This window comes from Mangifera indica, chromosome 2 (assembly GCF_011075055.1).
Source record: "Mangifera indica cultivar Alphonso chromosome 2, CATAS_Mindica_2.1, whole genome shotgun sequence".
Taxonomy (NCBI): domain Eukaryota; kingdom Viridiplantae; phylum Streptophyta; class Magnoliopsida; order Sapindales; family Anacardiaceae; genus Mangifera; species Mangifera indica.
This window is the reverse complement of record NC_058138.1, coordinates 18,587,032-18,613,642: the sequence shown is the minus strand read 5'-3', so window position 1 is coordinate 18,613,642 and position 26,611 is coordinate 18,587,032. Positions and strand designations below refer to the sequence as shown.

Here is a 26,611-nt window from a genome sequence, read left to right as displayed (position 1 = left end):
CATTGTATGTGAACTCCCGATAAATGAGTTTTTATGTAAGTAAGCGTTATTAAATTATTAGAAAATCCTGATTCACATAATGTAAATCCCAAAGGTCGGCAGGCCAGCAGCTGCCTATCAGTGAAATATTTATGTGTATGTATGTACAGTTGACTTTGTGGTTAGACAAGTAATTAAAAGTTTTTAATATTTTAAAATAGATTCTTCCATCACACTTATAAAATAATAATATAATTATAGATATAATTAGCTAATAATAGGAGAAAGAAATCCAAAGCAACAAGAAAGGTGGAGTGGCGGCGATATTCGAGGATCCAAGCTTGCAGGGCATTCAATATGCTTTAACATATTTTCTTCTTGCTCTAATTTTCAACTGTAGTCAATTTCTTACCTCCATCCTTGTAGTTACTATTTAGAGATGTCAAAAGAGGTCCCGTCACACTCTGACCCTGACTCCGAAAATTTGGCCAACCTGTATCAATTTGTAATTTAATAGATTACCGAAAAAGTATGTGAGTCCACTCGTAAAAGACCGGGCATGGTTTTTGTTCCATGAAGGTCCATCAAGTGACAGGTCTCGGCCAGGCACATAAACCCAATGGCCGGACCAAGATCAGTCCAACACAACCCAACTATTCCAAACCATTTTAACGGTTTTTGCTCTCCAAAGGTTGGTGTAAAAACTTTCATTTTACGAAGCAAAATCCCCTGAACATCATTTTTACTTTTTAATGATAATGGAAACTCCTTTCGAAGACGAGTTTAAGCTTTCTAAAGACTTGATTTTAACAATTTCACAGCTATTTTGTTAACCACACAAGCTAAAATAATCCATTGATTTCTGATTGCACAACTTTATATGCTCCAGGAGGAAGCAAAGATACTCAAAAATTCAGGCTCACTCAATGGATTATTTCTTTTCCGACTTTACTTTAAATGTTTCTTTTCTGTCTGGACATTGCATTTCCTCTATATATATCCTAAGGATCTGAATTGAATTGAGTATCAACAAGAGATATAGTGAACGAACAAAAGGTTTCAGTTCAAAAGCAGTGAGATATGGAAGTCCGAAAGTCATATATTTTGGCAGCTATCTTTATTTTATTACTCTGCACAGAAGCCATCCTCGTTCAATGTGAAGACAGTGGCAAAAGCAATGGAAACAACAACAAGGGAAGCAACAACGGAGATGAGAAAGGTAATAAAGGCAACAATGGAAACGAAAACAATGGCAATGGCAATGACAACAGCAAAGGTGGCGATGACAATGGAAATGATTTTGATGACTTGACAGCATTATCTTCCGGACAGGAACGACAATTGTGCAAAGCAAAAGGAAATTGCTACTACAAAACCCTCACTTGCCCGGCCGAATGCCCTCAGAAAAAGCCTAAGCAGAATAAGAAGCGTAAAGGTTGTTATGTTGACTGCAACAGCAAATGTGAAGCCGTTTGCAAGTGTAAGTAGTCCACTCAATTTCACATTCACTGATGTAATTTTTGTTTTTTAATGACTAACCCTGTCAGATTCGGACAGTCTAATAACACTTCGTTAGTCAATTCAAATTTTTTTGTATGAAAAATCATATTAGTGGAATCTTAACCTTTTAAAAAACCAATTTTCTTAACTACTCAATCTAACCTGTGGAGTTGTTCGGTCATATGGTTATTAACTTATGCTACTGAGTGAAAATTGATGTTATATGGCAGGGAGAAAAGCAAACTGTGATGGATATGGCTCTATATGCTATGACCCTCGCTTCATTGGCGGTGATGGTGTGGTGTTCTATTTCCATGGAGACAAAGGAGGAAACTTTGCCATCGTCTCCGACGATAATCTTCACATCAACGCTCACTTCATTGGCACTAGACCACAAGGAAGGACTCGTGACTACACATGGGTACAAAGCCTTGCTGTGATGTTCGATACACACACTCTTGTCATTTCTGCAAAGAGAGTCTCCCATTGGGGTGACAAAGTTGATGCTCTCTCTATCAGATGGGATGGTGATTCAGTTGATCTTCCTCTTGATGACGACGCTGAATGGGAAACTAATGCTGAGGGAAGAAAAGTTGAGATTGAAAGAACTGATGATACTAATAATGTTAGAGTCAGTGTTGCAGGGCTACTTCAAATGGACATAAGGGTAAGGCCGATTGGCAAGCAAGAAAATAAAGTTCATAACTATCAGTTGCCGGATGATGATGCTTTTGCTCATTTGGAGACCCAGTTTAAGTTTAAGAATCTGAGTGATCTTGTTGAAGGAGTTTTGGGAAAAACTTACAGGCCTCACTATGTGAGCCCTGTGAAAAGAGGAGTGCCGATGCCGATGATGGGTGGAGAGGACAAGTATCAAACTCCATCGTTGTTTTCACCTCTTTGCAAGGTTTGCAGGTTCCAAAGGCCATCTGGGGTTGCATCAGTCTGAGAAGATGATCATGACAATATTGATAACAAGTACCAAAAAAATAAATTATACAATAATGTTCTTGTTTCATTGGTAAACCAAAACGGGCATCTAAATGTATGTATGAAGATTATCTTGTTTCATGTTTTCATTTTGCTTAAAAACAAATAAGGGCCATGAAAGATGCCCAACAGTTGATTCCTTTTTATCTCTTGTTCGTTTATTGATATTTCAAAATACAGTTGCTGTTCTTTGGCCAATATCAGGATGTATGAAATTTCATAAAACAAAGTTTAAAGCTATGTTTTAAATCATTTCCAACATTAACTTGTGAAATTTGTAAACCCTAAACCCGGGATCATGAATAGAGGTGGGATGCAAACCCATGTGGCCTCCGTAGGACGGGGGTCAATACATTGTTGCATCATCAGCCATGTGCTTCAATTTTGTGTTTCCGAATCACATTAATTATGAATTGCAAAATTCGGGACATAATATAAGATGTATCATAATGCCATTGAATAATTTTAAATTAAAATAAAATAATATTTAATCACATGATCACATATAATTTATATATTTAAATTATGTACAAAAAATATATACATATAACATTGTTCAATCTAGAAATGCTACAATGCAATGAAGGTTACCATGGAAGCCCAAGACATATTAGTAATACAAAAATTATAGCCTATAATTTTCTACTATATATCTGGGATGTAGAGAAATTCCGAAACGTTTTTATTTTCAAAACGTTCCGAAATTAGTATGAAACATTTATGCGCATTTTGAAAATATAAAAAATTGAAACGTGTTTCTTTTCCTTATTATTGATTAAACATTGATTTCATATTTCACTTTTCTTCACAAATTCGAACCTTAACTCTGATTTCGTTTCCTCTCCTCTTCGATATCCAAAGCTTTCCTTTGCTTTGACATGTTATAACTTATCTTCTTTTCATTTCTAATTTATCCAACCATTGATGAACCCTCGAAAAATCAACTTAGTTGAGTTTTATATACATTATTTATTTGATTGTTGATGGTTATACCAAATAGGTTGGGTCTAAGCTTTAATATAGCTAAAAAGTTACTGTATTTTACTATTTTTTTTTTAAATACCTATTATTGTATTTTTACAAATTTTGGTATTTATAAAAAAATCTTATATTTTTCATATTTATTCATTTCCCACATTTTCGTTTCGTATATTTTTGAAAAAATACATATTAACGTTTCCATTTCCGTGATACATAGTTGTATTCATGGGATCCTAGGCACCAGAGGCAGCCAATCACATGAAGCTAGCGTTATCAAGACTTTAATTAAAATTTTATGCTAGAATTTGATCTTCAGTGACTTTAGGAGTAGTTTATCCAGTAAACTGTCTCATAGTTGGGTTTCATGTGAATTGGAACTTGAAAAAGGCATACATATAATGAGTTTATGAGAAGACATGGTTCTTGATCTGTATAGCAGCCATGTTGAAACTTCGGTAGGTGAATCACTTCATTTAAAACCATTCACTTTAACATAGCCATAAATAATTTGGCAAGCTTTGAATCTTTCATAACGTAATTGGAAAAAAGACAGTAAGAGGGATAAGTTAGATTTCGCTCTAGCTAAAAGTAAAGAAGAAAACTATGTGCTCCAACCAAAAGATGCAAGTTGTGAACAAATACTATTTGACAAATCCATGTATACATATTAATACGAAGCAACAATAGACTAATAATCATTTTAAGGTCGGCCTGAATTATGCTTCAATGAGAATTTTCTGAATCATTTCTTGTTTTTTAGGCTTATTACCTGTCAAAGCTCAGTCTAAAACCAGTTTAGTCAATTCTAAATCCCTCATAGACCCTACAGATTATTAATAACAAAGAGCTGTTTCTCAACTTGTTAAAAGTCAGAAGGAACTTAACATTAATTAAGCCTAATTATAAGGGCCTAGTTGCTCCTCACCACATCTTTTTATACATCTCTTCCCATCCCATCTCCTGCATTGAGAAAGAGTAAGAGAGAGTAATACCAAATGGAGATGGGTGTGAGAATATCAAGTGCTTTATTAGCTTTCTTGCTAGTATTCATTTCAATGAAATCTGCATTTGGAGAAGGTCAAAGCAATGGGAAAGGAAACAGCAACAACAATAAAAAGGGTGCCTATGATGCTGCTTCAACAAATTACTACATGTTAACATCTTTGCCAACAGGGCAGGAACGGGCTTACTGTCTGGCTAGAGGGGCCTGTAAGCAAAAATCTCTAGTGTGTCCTGCTCAATGTCCACAGAGGAAGCCTAAGCACAACAAGAAGCAAAAGGGATGCTTCATTGACTGCAGTAGCAAGTGTGAAGTCACTTGCAAGTGTAAGCTCTTCTGTTCTCTACTTGTAACCCATACTTTTATTTTGTAAACCAGGATAAGTTGATTTTCATTTAGGTTTAGATTTATAGTGTAAATGATTCAAGTTCGTAGTTGTTCATCAGCAATATTCATGTGCACATCAAATGTTCTGTTTTCCTTCTTTGTTATACCTAGCGCAGAAGCTTTCTGGTTTTCATTGTTATTTCCAAGTTAAAACAGGAGAGCTAGCGTTCCTAAAGGAACTTTATAGATTCACCTAACTTGTAAATAAATAAAAGTAAGAAACTTGAGATGCCAGAATATATGTTCTACCAGATATTACACGCTGATTAAATTATTGACATTTGGCAGGGAGAACACCAAACTGCAATGGATATGGTTCTCTTTGTTATGATCCACGGTTTGTAGGTGGTGATGGTGTAATGTTTTACTTCCATGGAGCCAAGGGAGGGAATTTTGCCATTGTCTCAGATGACAACCTTCAAATCAATGCTCATTTCATCGGCACTCGACCTGTGGGAAGGACTCGAGACTTTACATGGGTGCAAGCTCTTGCAGTCATGTTTGATTCTCACATGCTTGTCATTGCTTCCAAGAAAGTCTCACAGTGGGATGATAATATTGATGCACTCACTGTGAGATGGGATGGTGAGACAGTTAATGTCCCCATGGATGGAGACGCTGAATGGAGGATAAAGGATAACAGGGAAGTTGTGGTGGAAAGAACTGATGATACAAACAGTGTTAGAGTGACAGTGGCAGGCTTGTTGGAAATGGATGTGAAGATTAGACCTATTGGAGCTGAAGAAAACAGGACTCACAACTATCAATTACCAAATGATGATGCTTTTGCTCACTTGGAGACACAGTTCAGGTTTCCAAAACTAACTGACCTTGTTGAAGGGGTTTTGGGCAAAACTTACAGGCCGGATTATGCTAGCCCTGTCAAGAGAGGAGTTCCAATGCCAATGATGGGCGGGGAAGACAAGTACCAAACGCCATCCCTATATTCACCTCTTTGCAGACTTTGCAGATTCCATAGGCAGTCAGAGACGATTGCTGTTGAATAAATATATCAATACTGATAATCTTCATGAAAGTTGTACTTCTTGTAGGTGTACATGTGCAACACAAATAAAGGACAATAAATTTGCCCATGTGACATCCATCATTTTTTGTTCATCAAATTAAAATCTATAGTGTTCAATCTTGTTTCAGTCATATATTTGCATTTGGGATTCAATAAAGATACAGTTTTAGCCAGGCTACCTTGTTTTCATACACTTTATAGATAGGCTTTCTCTGTACTGAAAAAGATGGTAGTCTAGCCTAAAAAAGATAAATTGGATACTCCAAATATATCTGAATGTAAACTTCTGATTTCTAAACATGGCTCCATGTTTAATTCCTTTAGTTAATTAGTTCCATGAGCAAGCAACAATAAATAATACTTCACAATGATTCAGATTTCAGAGCACTCTCATTGTAGATAACATTAATTTTTATTATTTTTTGGGCTAATAAAATACAGCTTGAGCTATGATTTCCTAGCCCTTTTCTTTTTCTGGTGAAATACATTTTACAAATTGCAGGCATCTAAAATCTTATTCAGTTAAATACTTAGGGAGAACAATTACTTATAACCCAGATGAAGGGAATGCTTGGTGCATCGTCACTTCATTTACAAGAAGCTTCTACTGCTAAACTTTTCATTACTCCAGTACATGGGTCGCCAAATGTATTGCTTGATACTCCAATGCTACAACTCTTGGATCCAACACAAGCCTGTTGAAAGTGAATCCTTGTCAGCACATACAGTTGTAAGCTAAAATATGATACATCTATATTTTGAGTGAGATCACACCTCATGTACAATGGAAAGAGCCCCTCTGCCACTGCATTTTCCATGGCTAAAACTCCCACAAGAACCACGAGGTGTTCCAAAACTTGCAAATTTGATTGAAGAAATGACCTGATCAGGCAATGGACATTCAAGTGATAGTACAGGCACTGATGTCCTGGCAGTTTCTGAATCTGAAGTCCACATATCTACAGGTAAAGGGTGAGACTCTGTCACATGGGCGCATAAACTTCCCATCTGTTTTGTGGCAGAAGTTATTTGTGTTGGATCACCGCCAACCTCCTCAAACAATACAAGAATGTTGCCACTTGATTTTAACCAGGAATGGGGTAAGTGATACCTGTGAGATAGGTGATATGTGAACAAAGATTATCTGATAATTTGGTAACTATTTTCCATGTAGAAGCACTTACATTTTCTGAGACGGCGTTCCACAGTTCTTAAGGCATTTGTTTGAGCTGTAACCTCCTCTGTAATTGCAAGAGTCAGTGCAGCCTCCATTTGAGGAGGCATAGGTTGGCCAGTAACGCCCAATGCTTTGTCCATTTACCCATGCCTCACCTTTCCCCATTCCGGTGAAGTCTATTGCTAGAGGGTCATTCCCAGCAGGGGCATCAAACGTTTTCTAAATCAACAAGTATTGTCTTTTGTTAGTGTTTAAGAAACTGGGTCCATAAAATTATGGATGGCCAGCCTAACCGTAATTATTAGTTGTTTCACTGGCAACATCCAGTGAACAAGCATTATTTAACTTAAACATAGTATATTTTTATTCTCCCAACTTCACTTAAATGTGATAGTAAAAATATGGTAATCTAGTTTACATAACATTACCTATATACCAAAATTTTAACATTACCTTGTACCATATCAAGGGCTGATTCTTGGGCAAGGTTGATTTTGAAACCCACTGTGGAGAACTTCCACTAGGCAGATCTAAGGCTTCTCCTTGTAGTCCAATCTGTATTCATAATGACACAGAAATTTGAATGCTTTATTCATATTCTGCAGGACCCTATTTGGGAACTTGCTTTATTGTTTTCAGAGTTTGTGAAATTGTGATAAATACAAGTTTAATAAACATGTTACAGTAATACTGAATTATGAATACTAGGACAATTTTGGAAGATAAAGACAAACCTGATACGTCCACTGCTGCGAAGAAAGATCGATAGTAGATCCATTTTTCAAACCTTTCAGCTGCACAGGACCAGTAATTCCTGCACCTCTCTTGTCATAGAAGGCTCCGTAGTTCTGATATAGATTAAAAACAGACTGCATCAGATAAGAAAAACATTCGCACACATATCAAATATTGTAATTTTTCATCTAAAAGATAATACGTCCAGTCACTATCAAACTATTGTGTAAAGATATAATGTAGATTTTATTCCAATAAATGTTCACATAAATCTTGATCATGAGGGCAAAACCTGAAGTCCAACGGTAAAACTCAGGAGATCAATTGTGTTCTTCCCAGGTGCAAGTGTGACAGGGATCTCCACCGAAACCTTAGCATTACCACTGCTGCCTCTTCCACTCCCTGAAAGAGCTCCAATAGTGATTAATATACAAGTGTTCATAATTTGAAAAGCACAACTATGAACATTCTATGAATATCTTAAAATAGGCTGGACCTTAACTAGTTTATGACTCAATTATTGCTATAAAATTTCAAATACCCTGAGAATGTGATAGGTGCCTGCTAAGAGACATAATTGACTGCCTCTGATTTGGTTAGCAATTATTCAATGCATATCCCTTGACACCTCTTCAAGATGATGCTATAACCAGAAACACAGTAAGAATTAGAAAGGTGAAGGTAGTTTCATCATTTTCCTAATACCCAATTCATTGCTGTCCAAGAAAAAAGTAAGGGCATAGCTAGAAGGAAAAGAAAGGTCGATAACCAAGTCAAACAACAATAACTTGATACTGTTTAAGTTGGTGAAAAATTCTGTTGTCTTTCAAGGCACTCTTTTATGCTATCTAGACACTCACATAAAGAAGCACCCCAACAAGTGGGAAACTCACTGTGCAGATATATGGTGCATGAGTTTGCACACAGACAGACAAGTTAATGAGATGAGCTCCAGTAACTTCCTTGGCGGACCAGAATCTCCACATTAATTAAGGTATTCAATTTTTAGCCTTGCATTAATTTGTACAGGGAAACCCTACATCAGTTCCTCAAAACTGTCGATGGAAGAAGAAAAACAATCCTTCCATCACGATTTTTTAGAGTGCTACCCAATGCCTAGTTACCTCAGTTATCAGGGAGCTACCATCCTGATTTACAGAACTAGACACAAAAGGACTTCCCAAAAGAAATGAAAGAAAAGAAAGAAATCAGATTGCCAAAGAACTGCAGCAATCAAATAATATCATTTTCTCATTACATTAGTTAACAATTCCTAGTACCTGCTAACTTCCCATTTACGAAAGCATGAAGGCCATGACCAAGTGATTCCACATGAAGAACAGTTTTAGATCCATCTTGAAGGAAAGGCTCATCAGCTTTGAAGACAGTGCTGCCAATTGCAAACAGAATCTCTTCAAATGCTTAGCACTTCAAAATAATTTGTTGAAGGGGCAAAACATATGACTTCATAAAGAAGTGAAATTAATAGGCTGGTAGACACACCTTAATGAATACCACAGGTAGTCACTTTTATCAGCTGTTGTGTTTATTTGTTCTAACAATCCAACCTTTGAAAATGCATCCTTCTTTGAGATGCCCACAGGTTCATTAATATAACTCCAGTCTGACTGGGGTGCATCAGAAGAATCATCATTAACTTTCAGAGATTGGTGTGTGAAGCTTGGAACCACAGTCACAGAATTTATCTGTCACAAGACATACAGTTAAATTATACAAGAAAGCTTAACCCCAAAAAAAATGGAAAAGAAAATTCTGTACTTTAGTCATATGAAAAACGAAAAAAATTGCAAAATAATAATAAAAAAATTGCAAAGAAATAATTAAGAAGAACAAGTTCCATATTGTGTCACTCTCTTATAAAGAAATTTAGAACTTATAAAAAATTGTGGAAAAGCAAATCAACTATTACTTTACGGAAATCATTTTAGTAGAGAGTGACCAAATTCTCAAGCTATCTTCACATGCTGGGTTTACAAAGGTTTATAAGTAACCATGTAAAGTATGACAACAGGCAACAGAATCCAAACCTTTGCTGTATTTAGAACTACATTCTTGCAATCTGGCAAAATGCTCACAGACCATGCAGGCAACTGGTAAGAATTGCCACTGAAATTTACAGTTACATCTGACTTCGTGTCTATGTTGGCAAGAAAGGCAGCACATGTTGATCCCGATTTATATACAGCTGCCTGAGAAAAACAAAATAATGTATCAAACAAAAGTCAACTTTTACACTACAACCCATTCAGTAGAAGCTGTTGGACCTCTATCAAAGTGCTAAGTAGTTAGTACCTCCAAATTTTGACCTAGAGATGTAATGGTTGGATCGGTGGCCACCAATGCTGGCTCGCAAAGCTTTATGGCCTTATGCAGGTCTTTTAGGTGACCCCACTTGGGTTGCCTGAGTTGCCCTGAGAAATAAATAGGAAATTGTGAAATCTATCACATTCTTTCTAGTAATTTAACATGAGCACATAGCAAGTCCCCTTTTAGCATCACAATAACTGCAAATACTTATGAGGTAGCGGACAACTGATGACTGGAAAAATAATTTAAATGAAATAGAAGGGGTGTGGTGTTAGACATCAAGGAGTGGATATCCAACAATAGCAGTAGACAGATACAGAACACACCATATTCGTCAAGCGGAGCATCATAATCATAACTTGTAGCAATAAAGGGGCCACCAGATGTCCGATCAAAGTTTGTTCCACCATGGTACTGGAAGTTTGCAACAAAAGCATATTTGATAAATAAGAAAATGTTCCTCTTGGTGTGAGTCTGGACTTTGTCCAACAGTACAAGTTGTATGCTTAAAAAATTATGTTCAGCAACTATAAATTGCTAATATCATTGCTAACCATATAATAATTTTGGAATGTTCCACCTCGCTGGAAAAAACGTGCCACTGCAAAGGCGATATCTTCCACAGGTCTATAAGGCACAGCACCACCGAAAGAAAGAAACCTAGTATTATTTATTATAGAGAAACTAATTAGTGAATAATTTCGTATCACAAAGCTAAAGATATGAAAAAAAATAACACTGACTGAAGGGGGCTCTCATCTGAACAGCCAAAATCATAAGGATCCACAAGTTTAGACAGCTTACCAACCAGTCCAATTCTCTGTCCACATTTTGGGTTTCTTGTCAGAATTTGGGGTGAATTGATCACAGTAGAATCCATTGCAAGTGTTGATCTGCAAGAGAAAAGTTACAGTGCTAAGATTACATAAAACATGAAAGAACCCTTCTGACTTGCAAGTAAAAGACATCATTCAAATGAAGTTTATGTAGTCTCATTATTGAAATTCTATTTTGGGAAAGTACCATGAAAGGCAATGGAAGAGATAAATAACCAAAAATAACTCACCATTGGATCAGGAGCATCTGATTGCTGGCACATGACCCAGGGTACTCCTGTATTCTGAGATACAGCCATACTTGCTGCCCATTTGATATATGACTTCCCAGCAGCCCCATAGGCTGAATCAATGTTTCCATACTCATTTTCAATCTGGCATAACAAAATGGGAAAAAATTTAAGAACACTGTCAGTGATTATTCTCTTTAATAATAAGAAAGTCAACAGTTATAAATTATGAAAATGCATCAAGTGATTAGAGTGGGATACTAAAACCAAACACCATTATTTGTAAAACATTATTTAAAAAAGACCTGTGATAATATGATGGGTCCTCCTTGAGAGGCATAAAGTTTCTCCTGCTTCATCAGATCAACAATTTTGGTCGTAAATCGCTGCATTTCAGCCTAAAACAATGGAACAAGAAATTCAATAACTGAGTAATCAACATACACCAATCATCAACAAGCTGGAGGCATAAAATAGGCAAAGTGAAAACCTTGTATGGTTCATTATCAGTTCGAAGCTCAATTCCTGGTACAAAATGCAACCAAAGAGGGAATCCTCTGCCCAGAAAATCAAAGAAAATTGTACAATATTTTACTCTACTTGTTTAATCGAAACTACATATATAAACTACCATTACAAAATAAAGAATAGAAAAAATTCTCACCCGTAGTTCCATTCAGCACAGACATATGGACCGATGCGTAGATGAGCATAAAGACCAGCTTCTGCTACCAACTTCACGAACTTAACTAAATCATATCTTCCTTCGAAATTATACTGTACATTACCCAAAAAAAGTGAAAATCTAAAAATTTCAATTCTTTCTTTCACTCCTACATTTTCTCGACGACCAAACGCACACAGAGACTAAAATGAGAAAAAAACCTGGTTTCGAACTGGTTCATGTAAGTTCCAAAAAACATATGTCTCGATCACATCCAATCCTCCATCTTTAGATTTCTGAATAAGGTCAGGCCACATCTACACAAACAACCAAAAAAGGAACATTATAAATACATATATAACTAATAAATATATACAACAGATAATTAAAGAGTGTAAGTTACTGCGTTTGAGGTTACCTCAGGAGTGCTGCGAGGATAATGAATGGAGCCGGAGATGAGGACCCTACGCTTGCCATCAATCACCACCGCTCTATGATCGTACGTTACATCAACAGCAAACGACGTCGTGGCAAGAACCCCCAACGCCAAACACAGAACCACCAGAATCTCTTTGCCTCTTATATCAAGCATGATATTAAATTCTAAAAGCACACACTATTTTCTACGTATTCCTATATCTTTCTCCAGTTAAAAGGCTTTCTTATAACAGTGGTTAGTGACTTGGAGACGTAATTGCTTTTACTTTTTGTTTTTCTTTTCAGGGAGTCATCCTTGTTGCGTCCCACTTGTGAGAAATGAAAACGAAAAGCAATAAAACCTCACAAGAATGAAAGAACTTAAAATTATATTAAATACACCCGGTTAAGTCTCCACGTCAACAATGGCTGTCTTGTCAACGTTGCACTGTCATTGAATTTAATTAGGTCGTTCACATTTACTTTTGATTTTTTGGTTCATCCATTTCTGGATGATGATGTGCTCATGTGCACCTCTATTCCTTTATATCAGACTGGGTACAGAGGGAGCCCGCCCAGCCACTGAAGCAGAAACTGTCAGTGAAGTGGAGCAGGAATCAAGTGTCTGCTAGTGCACGTGTAATAATTCTACATCCACCACTTTTCATAAAGGATAAGCCAACCCGAAATATCTCTGGATCTCCTTCATTTCTCTACTGGCTCTCTAATGGTAGTTAAATTACCCGCCAAACCCATCGCCATTACCGTCTAAAACAGATAGTATGAAGATGAATAAAGGTAGATTTTCTCAAATTAACTATACATGTTTTTAATAGCGAATGTAGAACCCGTATTTGTCTTTTTGTGGCAAGCATCAACTGATTTGAGAGCATTTTGTCGGTGACAAATTATTGGTGCACTATTTGGTAGTGCAAATACTGGCTAAGTCCACTACCAAGGCCAACAACCATTCTCATTGGTGACCGTGAGGCATTGATTTTGACAAATTATTGGTCATACTTGGTATCACATGTAATTATTGAAACTAGTGCTTATAATTGTCTATCTAGAGGAGTTTATTAATTTATAGGTTTATTAAACTACTAAATTTAATGATAATGTCATCGACTGCACGACAAGAGTCGTCTTCCCAATGGCCTGCGGCATTGGAGTTAGCTGGGATTAGCCCTGCGTCTTTGTCAATTTCGATTTAATCTCTTTAATAAACCTATTTTGCTTGGCTTTTAATGGGTTGTTGCCACGTATGAATCCTTCAAATTGTGTTAGGTTCATCATCTAAATGGTGAGACAGAAATTAAGTCAAACACCCATTCAACATGAGTTCATCTAGAAACTAAAATTTTGCATAAATAAATCAATGTTTAACATAATAAAACCATGGATATAGACATAGTTACGTTTCATTGCTAAATATGTATCATCTGGTTTTATACATGAACATCTACATTTGGATAAAATCTTGTGAAGAAATTTCACATCAATCCCAAGAAGGAATTTCTTCTTTGCTATCAAGCCCAGAAAGGAATTGATTGATACAGGATTGAATTGAAATGAATTGTATAACAAATATTAAACTTGTTCTTTTTAGATTGAATCGATCAACTCAACATAATTTGAAACCCAAATCCAATAACAAATTTCATAATTACTATATTAAAAAAATTAAAAATTAATTATTAAAATATCTTCAAAGAAAATTTAAACGTTTAATTTCATTCTTAAAATCTCAAACCCAAACCACCCCCAATGGCCAAATAATTAACTCACCTAATGATAGAATCATAATGTGACTTTTGGGAACAATTTGAAAAAATTGAAGGATAAGAAACAAAGAGGAAATCTGAAAAGTGGACGCATTTATTGACTAACGCCCTGATGTTGATTTTGGGCGGTGTCATTTGTAATCCAAGTCCTATCAACAGAAGGAATCGGTGTCTCTATTAACTGCTCTTCATCAGATTTCCATAACTTCATTTTCTTGCCTATAAATTATTATAACTTTCAAGAAAGTTGACTTCTTTGTGGCATAATTAGATCCGGTTTATCCCAAAGAGAATGGATTGACAAACTTTACAATATTTCAAAGAAGTTGGTATGGTTAATGATAAAATACTATGATGAGGGGAGACGAGATTGCTATTTCAGTCTTCTGAGTGATTTGGTTGACTTGGACTTCGGAAATTGGAAATTGATTCTGTTTTGTTTTCGAATTGTGTTGAGTGGGAATTGATTACTATACTGGATTGTGCTTCGAGAGTTACTTATTGGAAAAATTACTATTGGGAGTCTCATTCTGATTGGGATTAAAATTGAGATTAAAAGAATTTCGATTGGGATTATAGAATTTCTTTCTATTTCAATCTCATTTCAATTCAGATTGGTATCGCGATTGAGAAAGGAGGATTGTCGAAGACTCGAAGAAGAATAAATAAAAATATAATAAAAAAGAAAATAATAAAATAATAAGATTATGGTTAAAATTTAAAAAAAAAAAAAAAGTAAGAATTTATCATTTTTCAACTTTAAAGGCGGTACTTTGTTCTTTCGGTATATTTGCGAGGGACACAGTGAATAAATATTCTAATTCAAAACATAGAATTACACGAACCGATCTTTATAACCTTAGAAAAATCAAACCCATTTGGCCCAAATCCTTGGATCCATTACTAGTTACCCTAATTCAAATCGGGCCTCGCCAAACCCGGACCATTTCATGCTAGCCGTATCTGAGAGAAGGAAAATCGAAAGACGGAGGCAGTGTCTGGATTCTGTAGCAAAGCAAGCAGCTTTGCAGCAGCCGCTCCCAAATAATGGATTCTTCGAAGAAAAAGAAAGGAGAAGAGGAGAAGAAAACAAAAGAAACCAAAACCAAAGCGAAAACTCCGGAGAAGAAGAAGGAGACCAATACAAAGACCAAACCAAAGGCAACTTCAAAGAAACAGAAAACTAACAAGATCAGCAATGGTGCCGTGAGCGACTCCAAGGATGTTGCCTCACCAACATCAAACAATGACTCGCAACAAAAACAACCCCACAAGAAGAGAAGTCTAGAGCCCATAAAAAATAAGCGAAGCGAGAGCAAGAAACCCAAGAAAAGCGGTAAAAAACAAGAGCTTGACGATGAGGAAGAGAAAGAGGACATGAAATATTCTGTCTTTCCCATGAGTAGAATTAAAAGGATTATGAAAAGTCAAGGTTGTGATTCTGCATTAACTGGGGATGCTGTTTTTCTCGTTAACAAAGCTACGGTATTTGTCTTCTCTTCTTCGCATAAATTTATTTCAATTTTTTAAAAATAAAAATTAGGTATTTTTTATCTGTTAGGTTTCTTTTTAAAGATCTATTTTTGAGATTGTGGGCGTTGAAAGAAATTTGTTTTGATCAAATGTTTGCGAAGCAAATTTTGATACAAATGCTGTGTGATAACATTTGTAAAATAATTTATCATGGTTTCTGTTGGTGGCAGGAGAAGTTTCTTGAACAGTTTAGTGAAGATGCCTATGCATGTTGTGTTAAGGATCGTAAAAAATCTGTTGCTTATAAACACTTAGGTAATTACTCCATCAATAATTTTCTGCTTTCGTGTTTTTACTGCTTTTATATTAAAGTTGCATGATCATAGAACCGATTAGTTGGCGCTTTTGGCATTTGAAGTGTCATTTTTTTCCCATTTTCATGCATTTGGAGATTCTGGGTTTATATAGTTATGTTGATAGCATCTTAAGGGAACGAGACTCTGACAATATGGTACCTTTGTACTGCATTTCCATTGTTTTGATCGCTAATGAAGAGTCTTATGCAAGAAACACTTATATAGAATTGTGTTTGTCTCAACAAATTTCCAACCTTCATGTTGATTGGTACTCAATCAAAATGTGTTTTTTTTAGTTCTTTTATTCGAAATCAAATTGTACTTTCTAGTTGTTCTTGTTCAAACTTTTCCTCTGGGTTGTTGCATTTTTAACTGTGCTATAATTCATTTAATATGACCTTCTGTTCATCTTTGAACCTTTGAAAACGTTGAATTGAAGGTTGTTTAATTGAATTGACATAAACTTGTTGAATTGTAATCATTTATCTTTTGCAAACGAATATTAGATATGATCACCCTACAAACATATTTAATATCGCACAGCTTGTGCACCATTGGATGTGGGTATTATTCATTTTCTAAATTCACTTCAAAATTTATGTCAGCATCTGTCTTCATATATTGAAACTCTAAAAAGGGTGAAAACCGTATTCACTTAATAATGGAAATATGTTTAGCCAATTCAATCTTTTCCCATTGTTTTCATGAATAAATCCTAAGAAGCCAAATCCACAGTAAAAATGGCTTCCATCTCTCTCTCTCTCTCCCTCTGTGCAAAGATGATGCTCAGCCTTCCACTCTAACCCTACCTATTCTATTCCCTTCTATCCCATTATAAGTTTTTGTATTAAATGCCAATGCAGATGACATCAGAAGAACTGTTGGCAAGTATAGAAAAGGTGCTGGTTTTGAAACCAAAAGTAGATGTGTTGCTTTCCCTCTAAAAGAGCGTTTAGTTTTCTCTATTAAAATCCAGTTTGTCCCTCCATAACTCAAAAGTTTCCCTAAGTTTGTGATACAGAAAATATCAAAAGGCAGAGTTGGAAATATTCTCACTGGGTGTATGTTAAACACAAAAGGAAAAAGAAAACCCTTTGTTGACAGGTTTATCAGATAATATCCAATTGACTTAAAATTTCTTCATGCAATTTTTAACCTGGGCACATGCTATTGTAGCTTGAATTTGCATTTGAATTATTTAGTTGCTTGATTGGAAATTGTTCATATAGAATCCAGAGTGCTACTGGATTAGAACAGAAATCTGAATTCTAATCCAGTTGCATGTCATATTCCTAGCTATTTCAACCTGAAGCACACAGAAACTTGATTACAATTTGAATGATTTGAAACTATAAATTGTTGCAAAATTTGATATATCCTATTCAACTAATGTAGTATTAAGATCCTTCATTCTTCTTGTTTCAGCATCTGTTGTTTCTAAACAAATGAGATATGAATTTCTCTCAGGTACTGTACAATATTCTCTTTTGCCTTTATGTGTTCTTAAATGTTTATGTTTTGCAAAATTTTCCTATATCGCCTTGCTATCATTCATGTGGATTACTATATATATTTGGTATCTAGATTTTGTTCCTGAGAAAGTAAAAGCTGAGGATGCCTTGTCAGAAAGGAAATTAGCTGAGACTGGGGAAGGATAGGACCTAGGATGACAACCCTAACACTTGCCTCATCTGAATTGCTTAGACGGGGAAGCTCTGGGCTTGGTTTGTTTTTTGTCTGTAGAAAGATTTCACTGAAGTAAAATTGTGTTAACTATTCAGCAACTGAAGAATGGAACCAAGCATGTGTCCAAAAAAAAAAAAAAACCATGCATGTGTCAATTGTTAGCTCTGGGAATGCATACATCTCACATTGGTCCGTTCTCCATTAATGCATTGGTATTTAACTGTTATGATAGTTGATGAACTGAAAATCTTTATCAGGATGGATAGGTCTGAGAAATTATACCCACTTCATTTTTGTACCACTTCAAGCTATGTAGTTGTTTTTTTCCTTGTCTTTCAAATGATTACTTTCAATCAGATGCATGGTACAGGTTAATGAAATTACAATATGGCTTTATTTTTTAACCTCCCCTGCATTGGCTTTCATAGGTGTGCGTATTATCCTGCCAACAATCTAAATATGAGATCAGGGTATTTTTGGTTTTAAAGTAAGTAGAATTCTGGAATGATAGTCTAAATCTGGGCACAGTAGTCATATGATTAACTGTACTGCTCTAAAGTTGTTTTTTCTTCTTTTCCAAGTAAGAGTGACATACTTGGAAGTTTAATACTGCCCAAACCAAGTGCCACAAACCAATCTCTGGCCACAGTGTGGCTGGGGGCGATTACTGCTCTGCCATGGTGGGAAGCTGCTCAAGCGGTTCTCACCAGAAGTTCGGACAAGAAGGTGCTAAATCCATATACATATGCTTCTCAACATCTACCAGTTACTAACAGCCATCTCCCGTTTATTCTCATGCTCTTCAGTACTCGGCTTCATTGCTGGAGCCTGGCCTATCCATTAATGTATGCAGAAGTATTGAACAGCATGGATGATTTCATGGCTGGACGTATAGACCGTACTGATTAGAATGACCGTTGATGCCGTAGGCAGTGGCTCCCATCACCTTTTCAGCTGCAACCCTGATTGGCTCATTAAGGAGCCGCTTGTTGCCTATAAAACGTTATCTGACATTGTATTGATGAACAATATTTTCTTCCAGAAGCAACATCTCAATCTTCCCCAGCGTCAAATCCAGCCAATTTACTGAACCTCACTGGGCCGCCTTCTATAATGGTTAATGCTGAAAGCAAAAATGGTGACATATTTCACTCCCAATTCTGAGCGGTATTTGAAAATAGACGGGAGAGCCAAAAATCCAAGATAAATGCAATCTTCCACATTTCAATCTTCTTTTAGTTTTCTATGATATACACAACAGGTCATTTGTTTTTGTAATTTTTTACGCTTCTTGAAAGCATTAATTAATTTTTTATTTCGATAATTTACCCTCCAAATTCCAAGTCGCAAGCAAAGAAGACGAACAGTAAATTCCAAAATAAAAGCACATAAAACACCAGACCAGAGTTCTTTCATATAATTTCTTACATATTTCTGAAAAATTGGCAGGAAAAACTGGAAGCACTAGGATTTTTCCCCTGATAACAGAGTAATGTAAAATTAATGTTTGTAAACACAAGCATGAATTCTGCAAGTCTGTGCATTATTGGAAGAAAAGAAGAGTTTTATCACCATCGTTCAATCCGGCAAACTGTCCCAATCAATAACCCATCTTGTTGTATTAAATTAGATAAAAAATAATCACCGGGGCAACTATAGCAACCTTAAACAATACCACATTCTGCATGGTCATTATGAGACTCACTGCGCCAGAGGCATCGGCGGCATCTGTTTGACTATCATCAGGACTAAATGCAACAGCCGGAGGCTTCTCCTTCTTGGGTTTTTCAGGTGCCGGTGCCAGAGCAGTTGCTGGAGGTTTAGCTCCAAAAATTTCCCAAGGAAGAAGGACCTTATCAACTTGGTAAATGGCGAGCTGGCCATCAGAGTATACGATAGCAGATACACTTGTGTTAGTAAGACCTGTTGATATATTCACTGAATTGGGATAAGCGGTGGCATTAAGTTGATATCTGTATCTACTGTTATCTCCCGCATTTGTTCTCAATGGATTACTCACAGTTTGAAACTGGGGTAACGAGATATATGAAGAGATTACATGAAACTGAATCAACGACTCCTTCTGTGGGTCGGTGAGGGAGTTGAGAGTGCCTGAACTGAGACTAGAAAACGCACCGTCAGTCGGTGCAAAGATGGTGAGGCGACCGTTGGTGCTGTTGATTTGATGCTCGATTTGGTTAATGACAGTGGTGGATTTAAGGAGGCGAATAAAGAGAGAAAAGCGGCCTGCTTTTTCAAGGATTTTGGTGACATTAGTCGGGCCAGATGGAATTGGAGCTCCAATAGGGGGTGGATTTATGGTTACAATTGGGGTCATTGGACTGGGTGGAGTTGGAGCTATGGTAGGAGCGGTTGGTGGAGTCGGTGCAGCCGGGGCAGAAGCCAGCCGCTGGGCTTGGGTTGAGGTGCAAAGAAGGAGAAAGAGGAGAAGTGAAAAAGAGAAGAAAGATTGTTTCATCATCATTTTTCAATTATTTTGAAAGACTGTTCAAATGTTTGATATAACACTGGACTCTGGTGCTCTGCAAAAAGTGTTGATGAGTTTGGAAGGAGAAGAGAAAGTTTTTATAATGGTGTCAAGTATGGAGTTCTGTAAAATCTGAGATTCTAGTTGGCAAGTGTAGTTATTGTCATGCAGTATCTCTTTCTTTGTTAGATTGGTGAAAGATATAATCACATATCATCTGAATTTTAAGAATTAGGAATATAAGGGAAATATAACACCCAGATAACCCATTTAACCATCTATGTTAATGTGGACAATCCAATTACATGTAACTATCTGAAAATTGCATTAAGATAGAGGATATCATTCATAGGTTGGGCTTTTTCTCATGTAACAAAACTTCTTTCCTCATCAGGCTGTGCCATTGTAGCCATAAGCAACTCACAATTTTATACAGAATATGTGTTAAATGTCAAGTCCGTCTTTATTAATTTTGCCCACACACCCACTTCGAAGTATCTGGTTTTCCTTATTTTTCAAGCAAACTAGCTATCTGCCCCCACAGGATCATATATCTCCCCATTGATTCTCTCTACGTATCTAACAAAGATTGATCTTGCTAACTAAAGCTTCACATTTCACCTAATTTCATCCTTTTACAGCCATTATAAGTACCTCCTCTCCTTGTTTGGAATTCATCAAACACTTTCACCCAAGTCTAGTCTTGCTTTGAAACATTGCAAGTCTCGAAATACTACAAGGATGATGTTGAAACAAGCTTTCTTCTCCCTTTCACTTGTCCTCTTTGTTTTCCATTGCACCACAGCTGCAGCCCAGGCGCCAATCCCAGCTCCATTGCCTCCTCCAACTCCTTCCACCCCCACCGCATCTCCTCCAGCTCCTCCCCTCCCTACCAGTTCACCTCCAGCTCCGCTTGTTCCCGCTGCTGCTCCAGGTCCATCAGGCCCCACCAATGTTACCAAAATCCTTGAAAAAGCCAAGGGATTTTCCCTCTTTATTCGTCTCTTAAAATCCACCTCTGTCGCTGACCAGATTGAGAAACAACTCAATGACTCAAGCAATGGCGTCACCATCTTTGCACCGACTGATGGGGCGTTTTCTAGTCTTAGTTCTGGGGTTCTTAACTCCTTGAACGATGAACACAAGGAACAATTAATCCAATTTCATGTAATCTCTTCATACATCCCTCTGTCACAGTTTCAAACCGTGAGTAACCCACTAAGAACAAATGCAGGAGACACAAGTAAATACACCTTTCCACTTAATGTAACAGCTTATCCAAATTCAGTGAATATCTCAACAGGCGTTACCAACACTAGTTTATCTGGCACCATTTACAGCGATGGCCAGGTTGCAATTTATCAAGTCGACAAAGTGCTTCTCCCCGTGAACATTTTTGGCCCCAAGCCTCCGGCACCGGCACCTTCACCAGCAAAACGTAAGAAGGAGAACGATGATAGTACTACTGATGACAATACAGTTGCAGATAGTTCAAGTGATGATGATAACGTGAAAGCTTCAGGTGCAATCAGTCTCAAGATCACGACCGTGCAGAGGATGGCCTCCTCTGGTGTTGCCATGGTTGCAGCATTAGCATTTTCTTTATGACGAGACGATCATAAAGAATGCGTGCGATAAGAGTTGTTGTCAATGATATTGCAGAGTCGGATTGAAGGGTTGTGACGAAAATAAATCGACAAGGTGAAAGCTTGCAAGCGCTTTGCCTTTCGATCAGTCATTAATTTGGGCAGTTGTCTGTTATTAATTGTTTGTTTATGTTTGAGTTGCGAGGATTTCTTCTATTAATTTAATTTTTAATTTTTCTGTGATGTAACATGTGAAAATTTACAATAACGAGCGTCCCTCTCTCTCTCTCTTTTTTTTTTTAAGATAAACTTTCGAAGTTTAAATATTAATGAGATGGGTTTAATTATTTTTACATTTGTTTATAATATTAAAATAATAAAAATTATGGTAAAAGTTAAATATAAATTACAAATTGATCTAAGTAATTTTTTTTAATCCTTAAATTAATTAAAATATTAAAAAATATTTTTTAAAAGATTAATTTGTCAAAACAAATTTAAAGACACCATCCATCGTAGCGTGAGTTGTATTATAAACCTTAAGAATTCATGGCTAACATGACTTGCCATAACTTGCATTCTTGTATGTTTTAGCATGATATTATCTGTAGCACAATAAATCATATCAATTGCAGAACGATGTGTTGTTGGTTATAGCCACGTAATTACCATTATCACTGATACTTATCACCCACACACGATAACTATTATATAATAGAAAATTATTTTTATAACTATGAATCCCACCATGCTTAATTTTATATATGGTAACACTTATATGAATACAATTATTTATGCCATATAATGGCTATATTTTTAATTCATCTTTTACATTTTTTTTTCAGCCACTTTTTTTTTAATTAGAGTAAAGTCATACTTTTTAAAGTATTTACTATACATGTATTTTTATTTTAAAAATAAATATTTTTTAAATCTAATTTAATTTAATTTTAAAATATAATTCATAATTTTTTTGATTTAATTTAAAAATAATAATAAACCATTCCAGATGTGATCGTGGGCACGGGGGATGGCAACAAACAAAAGGTAAAGTTCTATTTGTTAGTGAAAAAAATCTCCCTCGTATGAAAAAATATTTTTTTTATATTATTTAAATATAATATAAATATATTAAATAATAAAATTAACTAAAATTAAAATTAAAATCAATATATTATTTTAAATATCATATATTAACTATTTTAATATATATAATAAAAATTAAATAAATTAAAAATATAAATAATTTAAAATTATAATAACATTTTAAATAAAAATATTAATATAAAAAAAAAGACAAAAACCGAAACCGAGACCGAGGAGAGAAGAGATATATAAGGATTTTTTTATTATTTTTTTAATTTTATCATAAAATTTCTTTTTATTGAAATTAAAACCATAAATTAAAACTGTAATTACCGTATCTAGATGACACCTCTAACTGCCGTTTAGAAGAGAAAAAAAGGGCCAAAGCACTTTTCCCACCTAAACTATGCTGAATTGTCAAAGGCTTTTTTGTTAACTTTAAAAATCTCATTTACCCACCCATATTTTAAGGGTAAAACCTTCATTTTATATTTAATATTAAAAATAAGCTTAAATATGATTTTATTTTCCTCCTAAATTTTAAAAAATAACTTTTCTCCCCTAAGTCAAGTTTAAAAAGATCACATTTCCCCAATAGGGTTTAGTTTTCAAACCCGTTCACTTTTTCTGGTGCCATTGTCAATAGTCTCTCCCTTTTGACAATTTTTTTTCCACCGAAGGCCCACCTCAACTCCATCTCAACCCATTTGGTGCCGAGAGATGTTGTCTAGGAAGAGAAATCGCCTTCCCAGACCACAAAGATGAGATCGAGATCTCGTCTTTATCGTCTGAAAAGACGATTTCTCTTTCAATATGACTTCTCTCGACGCCGGATGGGTTGGGTTGGGGTGGAGTTGAGGCAAGCCGTCGGTGGAAGAGAAACTGTCGGAAGGAAGAGACGGTCAGTGATGACGCTAGAGAAAGTGAACAGATTTTGAAATAAACTTTAAGGGAAAAATGCGATCTTTTTAAACTTGGCTTAGAGAATAAAATGTTAGTTTTTAAAATTTTAGGGGGAAAAATGAGATTAAATTTTTAGAGGTTAGGGTTCTGTTAAATTTAATCGATCATGAGTAGGTAAATGGTATTTTTAAAGTTAACGAGAAACTTTGATAATTAAGCATAGTTTGGGTGGGAAATAGTTCTTTGGCCAGAAAAAAAATGTGAAAATAGTTGCGGTTGTGTTGTGCCGCACAAAAATCTTGTTAAGTTGACTCAAGGACAAACCCTCCCAACCAAAAACAAAATTACAACCTTCATCTCTCCTTGATATTCTCTCCAACGTTCCACCCTTCATTGTTTCCTCCGCTCAAACCCGATAATGGCCTCCACTCTCACCTTCTCCCGTTTTCTCTCCTCCGCTGCTTTCGCCGCCACCGCCACCACCACCACCTCAACCAAAGCCTCCCTCATTCCTCCTAAAGCCGTCTCCTTCCTCTCTCGCCCCCTCAAACATTCCCTCCCTCGCCACTTTTCTAAGCCTCTCACTCTTTCCTTCACCAAATCCGCACCCACTACCGCCGCCATTTCTCTAGGTGATAAGCTCCCCGACGCCACTCTCTCTTACTTCGACCCCGCCGGCGAACTCCAGACCACCACCATCTCCTCCCTCACAGCCGGCAAAAAGGCCATCCTTTTCGCCGTTCCCGGCGCTTTTACGCCCACCTGCTCTCAAAAGCATCTCCCGGGCTTCGTCGAGAAGTCCGCCGAGCTCAAGGCCAAAGGCGTGGATACCATCGCCTGCATTTCTGTAAACGATGCTTTTGTTATGAGGGCGTGGAAGGAGAATCTTGGAATTAAAGATGAGGTGCTTTTGTTGTCTGATGGGAATGGCCAGTTCACTAAAGCAATTGGGTGTGAGTTGGATTTGAGTGATAAACCTGTAGGCTTGGGGATTCGGTCAAGAAGGTACGCGATTTTGGCTGAGGACGGCATCGTTAAGGTGCTAAATTTGGAGGAGGGCGGCGAGTTTACCTTAAGTGGAGCAGAAGATATGCTCAAAGTGCTCTAAATCTGGTCAGGTGTAGATTAATGCCTGAGTTGAATAATTAATATTTCCTAATAAAAATGGATACAAATGCAATATGTTACGTTTTGTTCAAGATTTTGTAATTTTTTATGTTTTTGTTTGTCAAATTGTGTATTACCTGATGGAAATGCGTATTCTACCATTGATTTGGAGCTTCTTATTTTAATTTCCTGTTTGCCTATTGTTGTTCTTTAAAATGCTGCATCCTGCGGGGTTCATATGCTTTTTTGGTTTCATGTTTCGGTTATAAAGGAATGTGCTTTTGATAATGCTGTAGGATTGTGTCTCTTTGCAACATTGATATTTTAGTGACTTGTGTTGGTGACCACTTATCCATAGTTTATCTTTTTTGTTTTTTTCCTTCTTTTGTCTATTGTATGTACATGTATGTTGCATAAGACAAAGAAAGAGGAAAATTAGTTTTAGTTGGGTGTATATTAGAGACTTAATTAACCGACCCAAATTACGTATAACTGGGCTTTCATGTTTTTGCTATTTTCGATTTTACTTAATGCAGTGTAGACTTTCCATTTGTTGTGCAAACGAGCTGAGAGCCTGCAAACTTGGTTTATTTAGCTTGGCTCAAATGAAAGTCAACCATTGCCTAAGTTTGATTCTTTTTTAGCTTCAAATTCAGGCATGAGCTAGGTTCTAATAGAATTTAAGAAATTGCTGAACTTGCTTAATGAAAAGTTCTGTGGATAGCGCATGCATCAATCTGCTGTACGGTGGTGTATGTGCCTGCACCTAAGTAGTGGTGTATTCATCCAGGTTAAGAGGCTATAATGAGCAATTCCAGTAAGGGATTAGGTAATAATTTAGAGTTCAACTTGATATGTTCCCTTATTACTTTACCTGTTCATCCAAGAAAAAGAACTACAAACATCAATCTAGACATCGGTTGGTGTGTCACTGAACAAATGAGTTAGTGTGAAGGCTTTATTCAGTTCATTCTTTATTGTAGCTATAATATGATTGTTGTTCTGGATTGACTTATGGATCTTACTCAGTCATTCTTTTCTTCTTTGTCCATGATCTAAATCCAGATTGTGTAAATACTGAGAATATTCATGTCTTTGCTTATATTTTCAATTGTTTCATATTGATCTTTTCTTATGGTAATTTGGATGATCCTCATCTAATCGCCGTTGTTGTTCAGAGTGGAAAACTAATTTGTAATGGCAACATAATTGTTTCATTTCTTTTAGTTTTTTTCTATCCCTTAGTTGATTGCAACATGTAATTGCAAATTTAATTTCTGCATACTACCTCAGTCTGCAGCATTGCCATCACATTAATGCATGTTTATTGTCAATTACTTTATATACATATGAAAGGTTTAGTAAAATGCAGCATACAGTTTATATGACATTTCTAGCTCTTCTGTCAATCTTGTTTCCCTATGGGGGTGGGTGCTTCATGTAGACAAATAGTTCTAGGAATTAATAAAGTTAGAATCAGTCTTTGCAATTTTGTGTTTGTTGTTTTTAATCATAGTGAAAGTTTTGCCTCTTAAAGAACCAGATCATAGTTCCCTCTTAGTGCTCTCAGGAGGACACTGATTTAATTAATCCAATGCTATATTTGCTCTAATTAGTAAAGTTAATAAAACAAAATTAAGACTTGAAAATTTGTCAACATGTTATAAATCTGTGGATGAGAAAGTGAATTTAGACCAATCAAAACATAGATGGATTTCACAAATGTTTGTATTGTATGGCATTTTATAAAATAATTTTCTGAGGTATTTTCATATCTTCAAAGAGGGCTTATAATTATAAGTTATATATATATATATTGAATTCAAAAATTTACCGACAAATTTGACATAGGTTTGAAGATTGAAAAATATTAATACATTGGACTATAACA

The 26,611-nt window shown here is 36.0% G+C and overlaps 7 protein-coding genes and 1 pseudogene across 8 annotated transcripts; 5 read left to right on the top strand and 3 right to left on the bottom strand.

Moving 5' to 3' along the window:
* The first annotated feature begins 1,059 nt into the window (after nucleotides 1-1,059).
* Nucleotides 1,060-2,511, top strand: LOC123208645. The gene is made up of 2 exons (XM_044626168.1): nucleotides 1,060-1,459; nucleotides 1,710-2,511. The coding sequence occupies exons 1-2, from the start codon at nucleotides 1,060-1,062 to the stop codon at nucleotides 2,426-2,428; spliced, it is 1,119 nt and encodes a 372-aa protein (XP_044482103.1). The 3' UTR covers nucleotides 2,429-2,511.
* Nucleotides 2,512-4,413: 1,902 nt separating this feature from the next.
* Nucleotides 4,414-6,037, top strand: LOC123207359. Its single transcript, XM_044624745.1, has 2 exons — nucleotides 4,414-4,776; nucleotides 5,126-6,037. Exons 1-2 carry the CDS (start codon nucleotides 4,446-4,448, stop codon nucleotides 5,842-5,844), a joined length of 1,050 nt encoding a protein of 349 aa, XP_044480680.1. The 5' UTR covers nucleotides 4,414-4,445; the 3' UTR covers nucleotides 5,845-6,037.
* Nucleotides 6,038-6,257: 220 nt separating this feature from the next.
* LOC123207351 (beta-galactosidase 8) lies at nucleotides 6,258-12,663 on the bottom strand. Its single transcript, XM_044624735.1, has 19 exons — nucleotides 12,253-12,663; nucleotides 12,056-12,151; nucleotides 11,835-11,947; nucleotides 11,661-11,727; nucleotides 11,476-11,568; nucleotides 11,171-11,314; nucleotides 10,909-10,997; nucleotides 10,659-10,764; nucleotides 10,431-10,518; nucleotides 10,090-10,208; nucleotides 9,825-9,986; nucleotides 9,280-9,482; nucleotides 9,057-9,166; nucleotides 8,069-8,178; nucleotides 7,776-7,889; nucleotides 7,495-7,596; nucleotides 7,049-7,260; nucleotides 6,639-6,975; nucleotides 6,258-6,559 (listed from the first exon to the last, which is right to left on the bottom strand). The coding sequence occupies exons 1-19, from the start codon at nucleotides 12,424-12,426 to the stop codon at nucleotides 6,452-6,454; spliced, it is 2,547 nt and encodes an 848-aa protein (XP_044480670.1). The 5' UTR covers nucleotides 12,427-12,663; the 3' UTR covers nucleotides 6,258-6,451.
* A 2,300-nt stretch (nucleotides 12,664-14,963) lies between these two features.
* On the top strand, nucleotides 14,964-18,586 carry LOC123207377. Of its 2 annotated transcripts, none has more exons than XM_044624774.1 (4): nucleotides 14,964-15,520; nucleotides 15,739-15,823; nucleotides 17,290-17,331; nucleotides 17,979-18,586. In XM_044624774.1, the coding sequence occupies exons 1-4, from the start codon at nucleotides 15,083-15,085 to the stop codon at nucleotides 18,005-18,007; spliced, it is 594 nt and encodes a 197-aa protein (XP_044480709.1). In that variant the 5' UTR covers nucleotides 14,964-15,082; the 3' UTR covers nucleotides 18,008-18,586. The 2 variants fall into 2 exon arrangements, with proteins under 2 accessions (XP_044480709.1, XP_044480702.1); XM_044624767.1 differs by lacking the exon at nucleotides 17,979-18,586 and adding an exon at nucleotides 17,449-17,851 and having other exon boundaries at nucleotides 14,966-15,520.
* On the bottom strand, nucleotides 18,104-19,162 carry LOC123208644 (annotated as a pseudogene).
* Nucleotides 18,922-20,032, bottom strand: LOC123207368 (fasciclin-like arabinogalactan protein 12). The gene has a single exon (XM_044624756.1). The coding sequence runs from the start codon at nucleotides 20,030-20,032 to the stop codon at nucleotides 19,172-19,174; it is 861 nt and encodes a 286-aa protein (XP_044480691.1). The 3' UTR covers nucleotides 18,922-19,171.
* Nucleotides 20,033-20,642: 610 nt separating this feature from the next.
* LOC123209650 (fasciclin-like arabinogalactan protein 12) lies at nucleotides 20,643-21,892 on the top strand. The gene has a single exon (XM_044627777.1). It carries the CDS (start codon nucleotides 20,780-20,782, stop codon nucleotides 21,644-21,646), a length of 867 nt encoding a protein of 288 aa, XP_044483712.1. The 5' UTR covers nucleotides 20,643-20,779; the 3' UTR covers nucleotides 21,647-21,892.
* Nucleotides 21,893-23,925: 2,033 nt separating this feature from the next.
* On the top strand, nucleotides 23,926-24,905 carry LOC123197870 (peroxiredoxin-2E-2, chloroplastic). The gene has a single exon (XM_044612355.1). It carries the CDS (start codon nucleotides 24,032-24,034, stop codon nucleotides 24,719-24,721), a length of 690 nt encoding a protein of 229 aa, XP_044468290.1. The 5' UTR covers nucleotides 23,926-24,031; the 3' UTR covers nucleotides 24,722-24,905.
* Nucleotides 24,906-26,611: the final 1,706 nt, after the last annotated feature.

Bases quoted from the DNA above. Each gene is read 5' to 3' on its own strand.
- LOC123207377 (XM_044624767.1), top strand. From the start codon at position 15,083: ATGGATTCTTCGAAGAAAAAGAAAGGAGAAGAGGAGAAGAAAACAAAA. The intron at 15,824-17,289 runs GTAATTACTCCA...TTCTTGTTTCAG, and splicing joins TGTTGCTTATAAACACTTAG to CATCTGTTGTTTCTAAACAA. The intron at 17,332-17,448 runs GTACTGTACAAT...TTTGGTATCTAG, and splicing joins GAGATATGAATTTCTCTCAG to ATTTTGTTCCTGAGAAAGTA.
- LOC123197870 (XM_044612355.1), top strand. From the start codon at position 24,032: ATGGCCTCCACTCTCACCTTCTCCCGTTTTCTCTCCTCCGCTGCTTTC.
- LOC123207359 (XM_044624745.1), top strand. From the start codon at position 4,446: ATGGAGATGGGTGTGAGAATATCAAGTGCTTTATTAGCTTTCTTGCTA. The intron at 4,777-5,125 runs GTAAGCTCTTCT...GACATTTGGCAG, and splicing joins GTGTGAAGTCACTTGCAAGT to GGAGAACACCAAACTGCAAT.
- LOC123208645 (XM_044626168.1), top strand. From the start codon at position 1,060: ATGGAAGTCCGAAAGTCATATATTTTGGCAGCTATCTTTATTTTATTA. The intron at 1,460-1,709 runs GTAAGTAGTCCA...GTTATATGGCAG, and splicing joins ATGTGAAGCCGTTTGCAAGT to GGAGAAAAGCAAACTGTGAT.
- LOC123209650 (XM_044627777.1), top strand. From the start codon at position 20,780: ATGATGTTGAAACAAGCTTTCTTCTCCCTTTCACTTGTCCTCTTTGTT.
- LOC123207351 (XM_044624735.1), bottom strand. From the start codon at position 12,426: ATGCTTGATATAAGAGGCAAAGAGATTCTGGTGGTTCTGTGTTTGGCG. The intron at 11,569-11,660 runs GTTTTCACTTTG...CCATTGTTTTAG, and splicing joins CTGATAATGAACCATACAAG to GCTGAAATGCAGCGATTTAC. The intron at 10,209-10,430 runs GTGTGTTCTGTA...TTTATTTCTCAG, and splicing joins TGCTCCGCTTGACGAATATG to GGCAACTCAGGCAACCCAAG.
- LOC123207368 (XM_044624756.1), bottom strand. From the start codon at position 20,032: ATGATGAAACAATCTTTCTTCTCTTTTTCACTTCTCCTCTTTCTCCTT.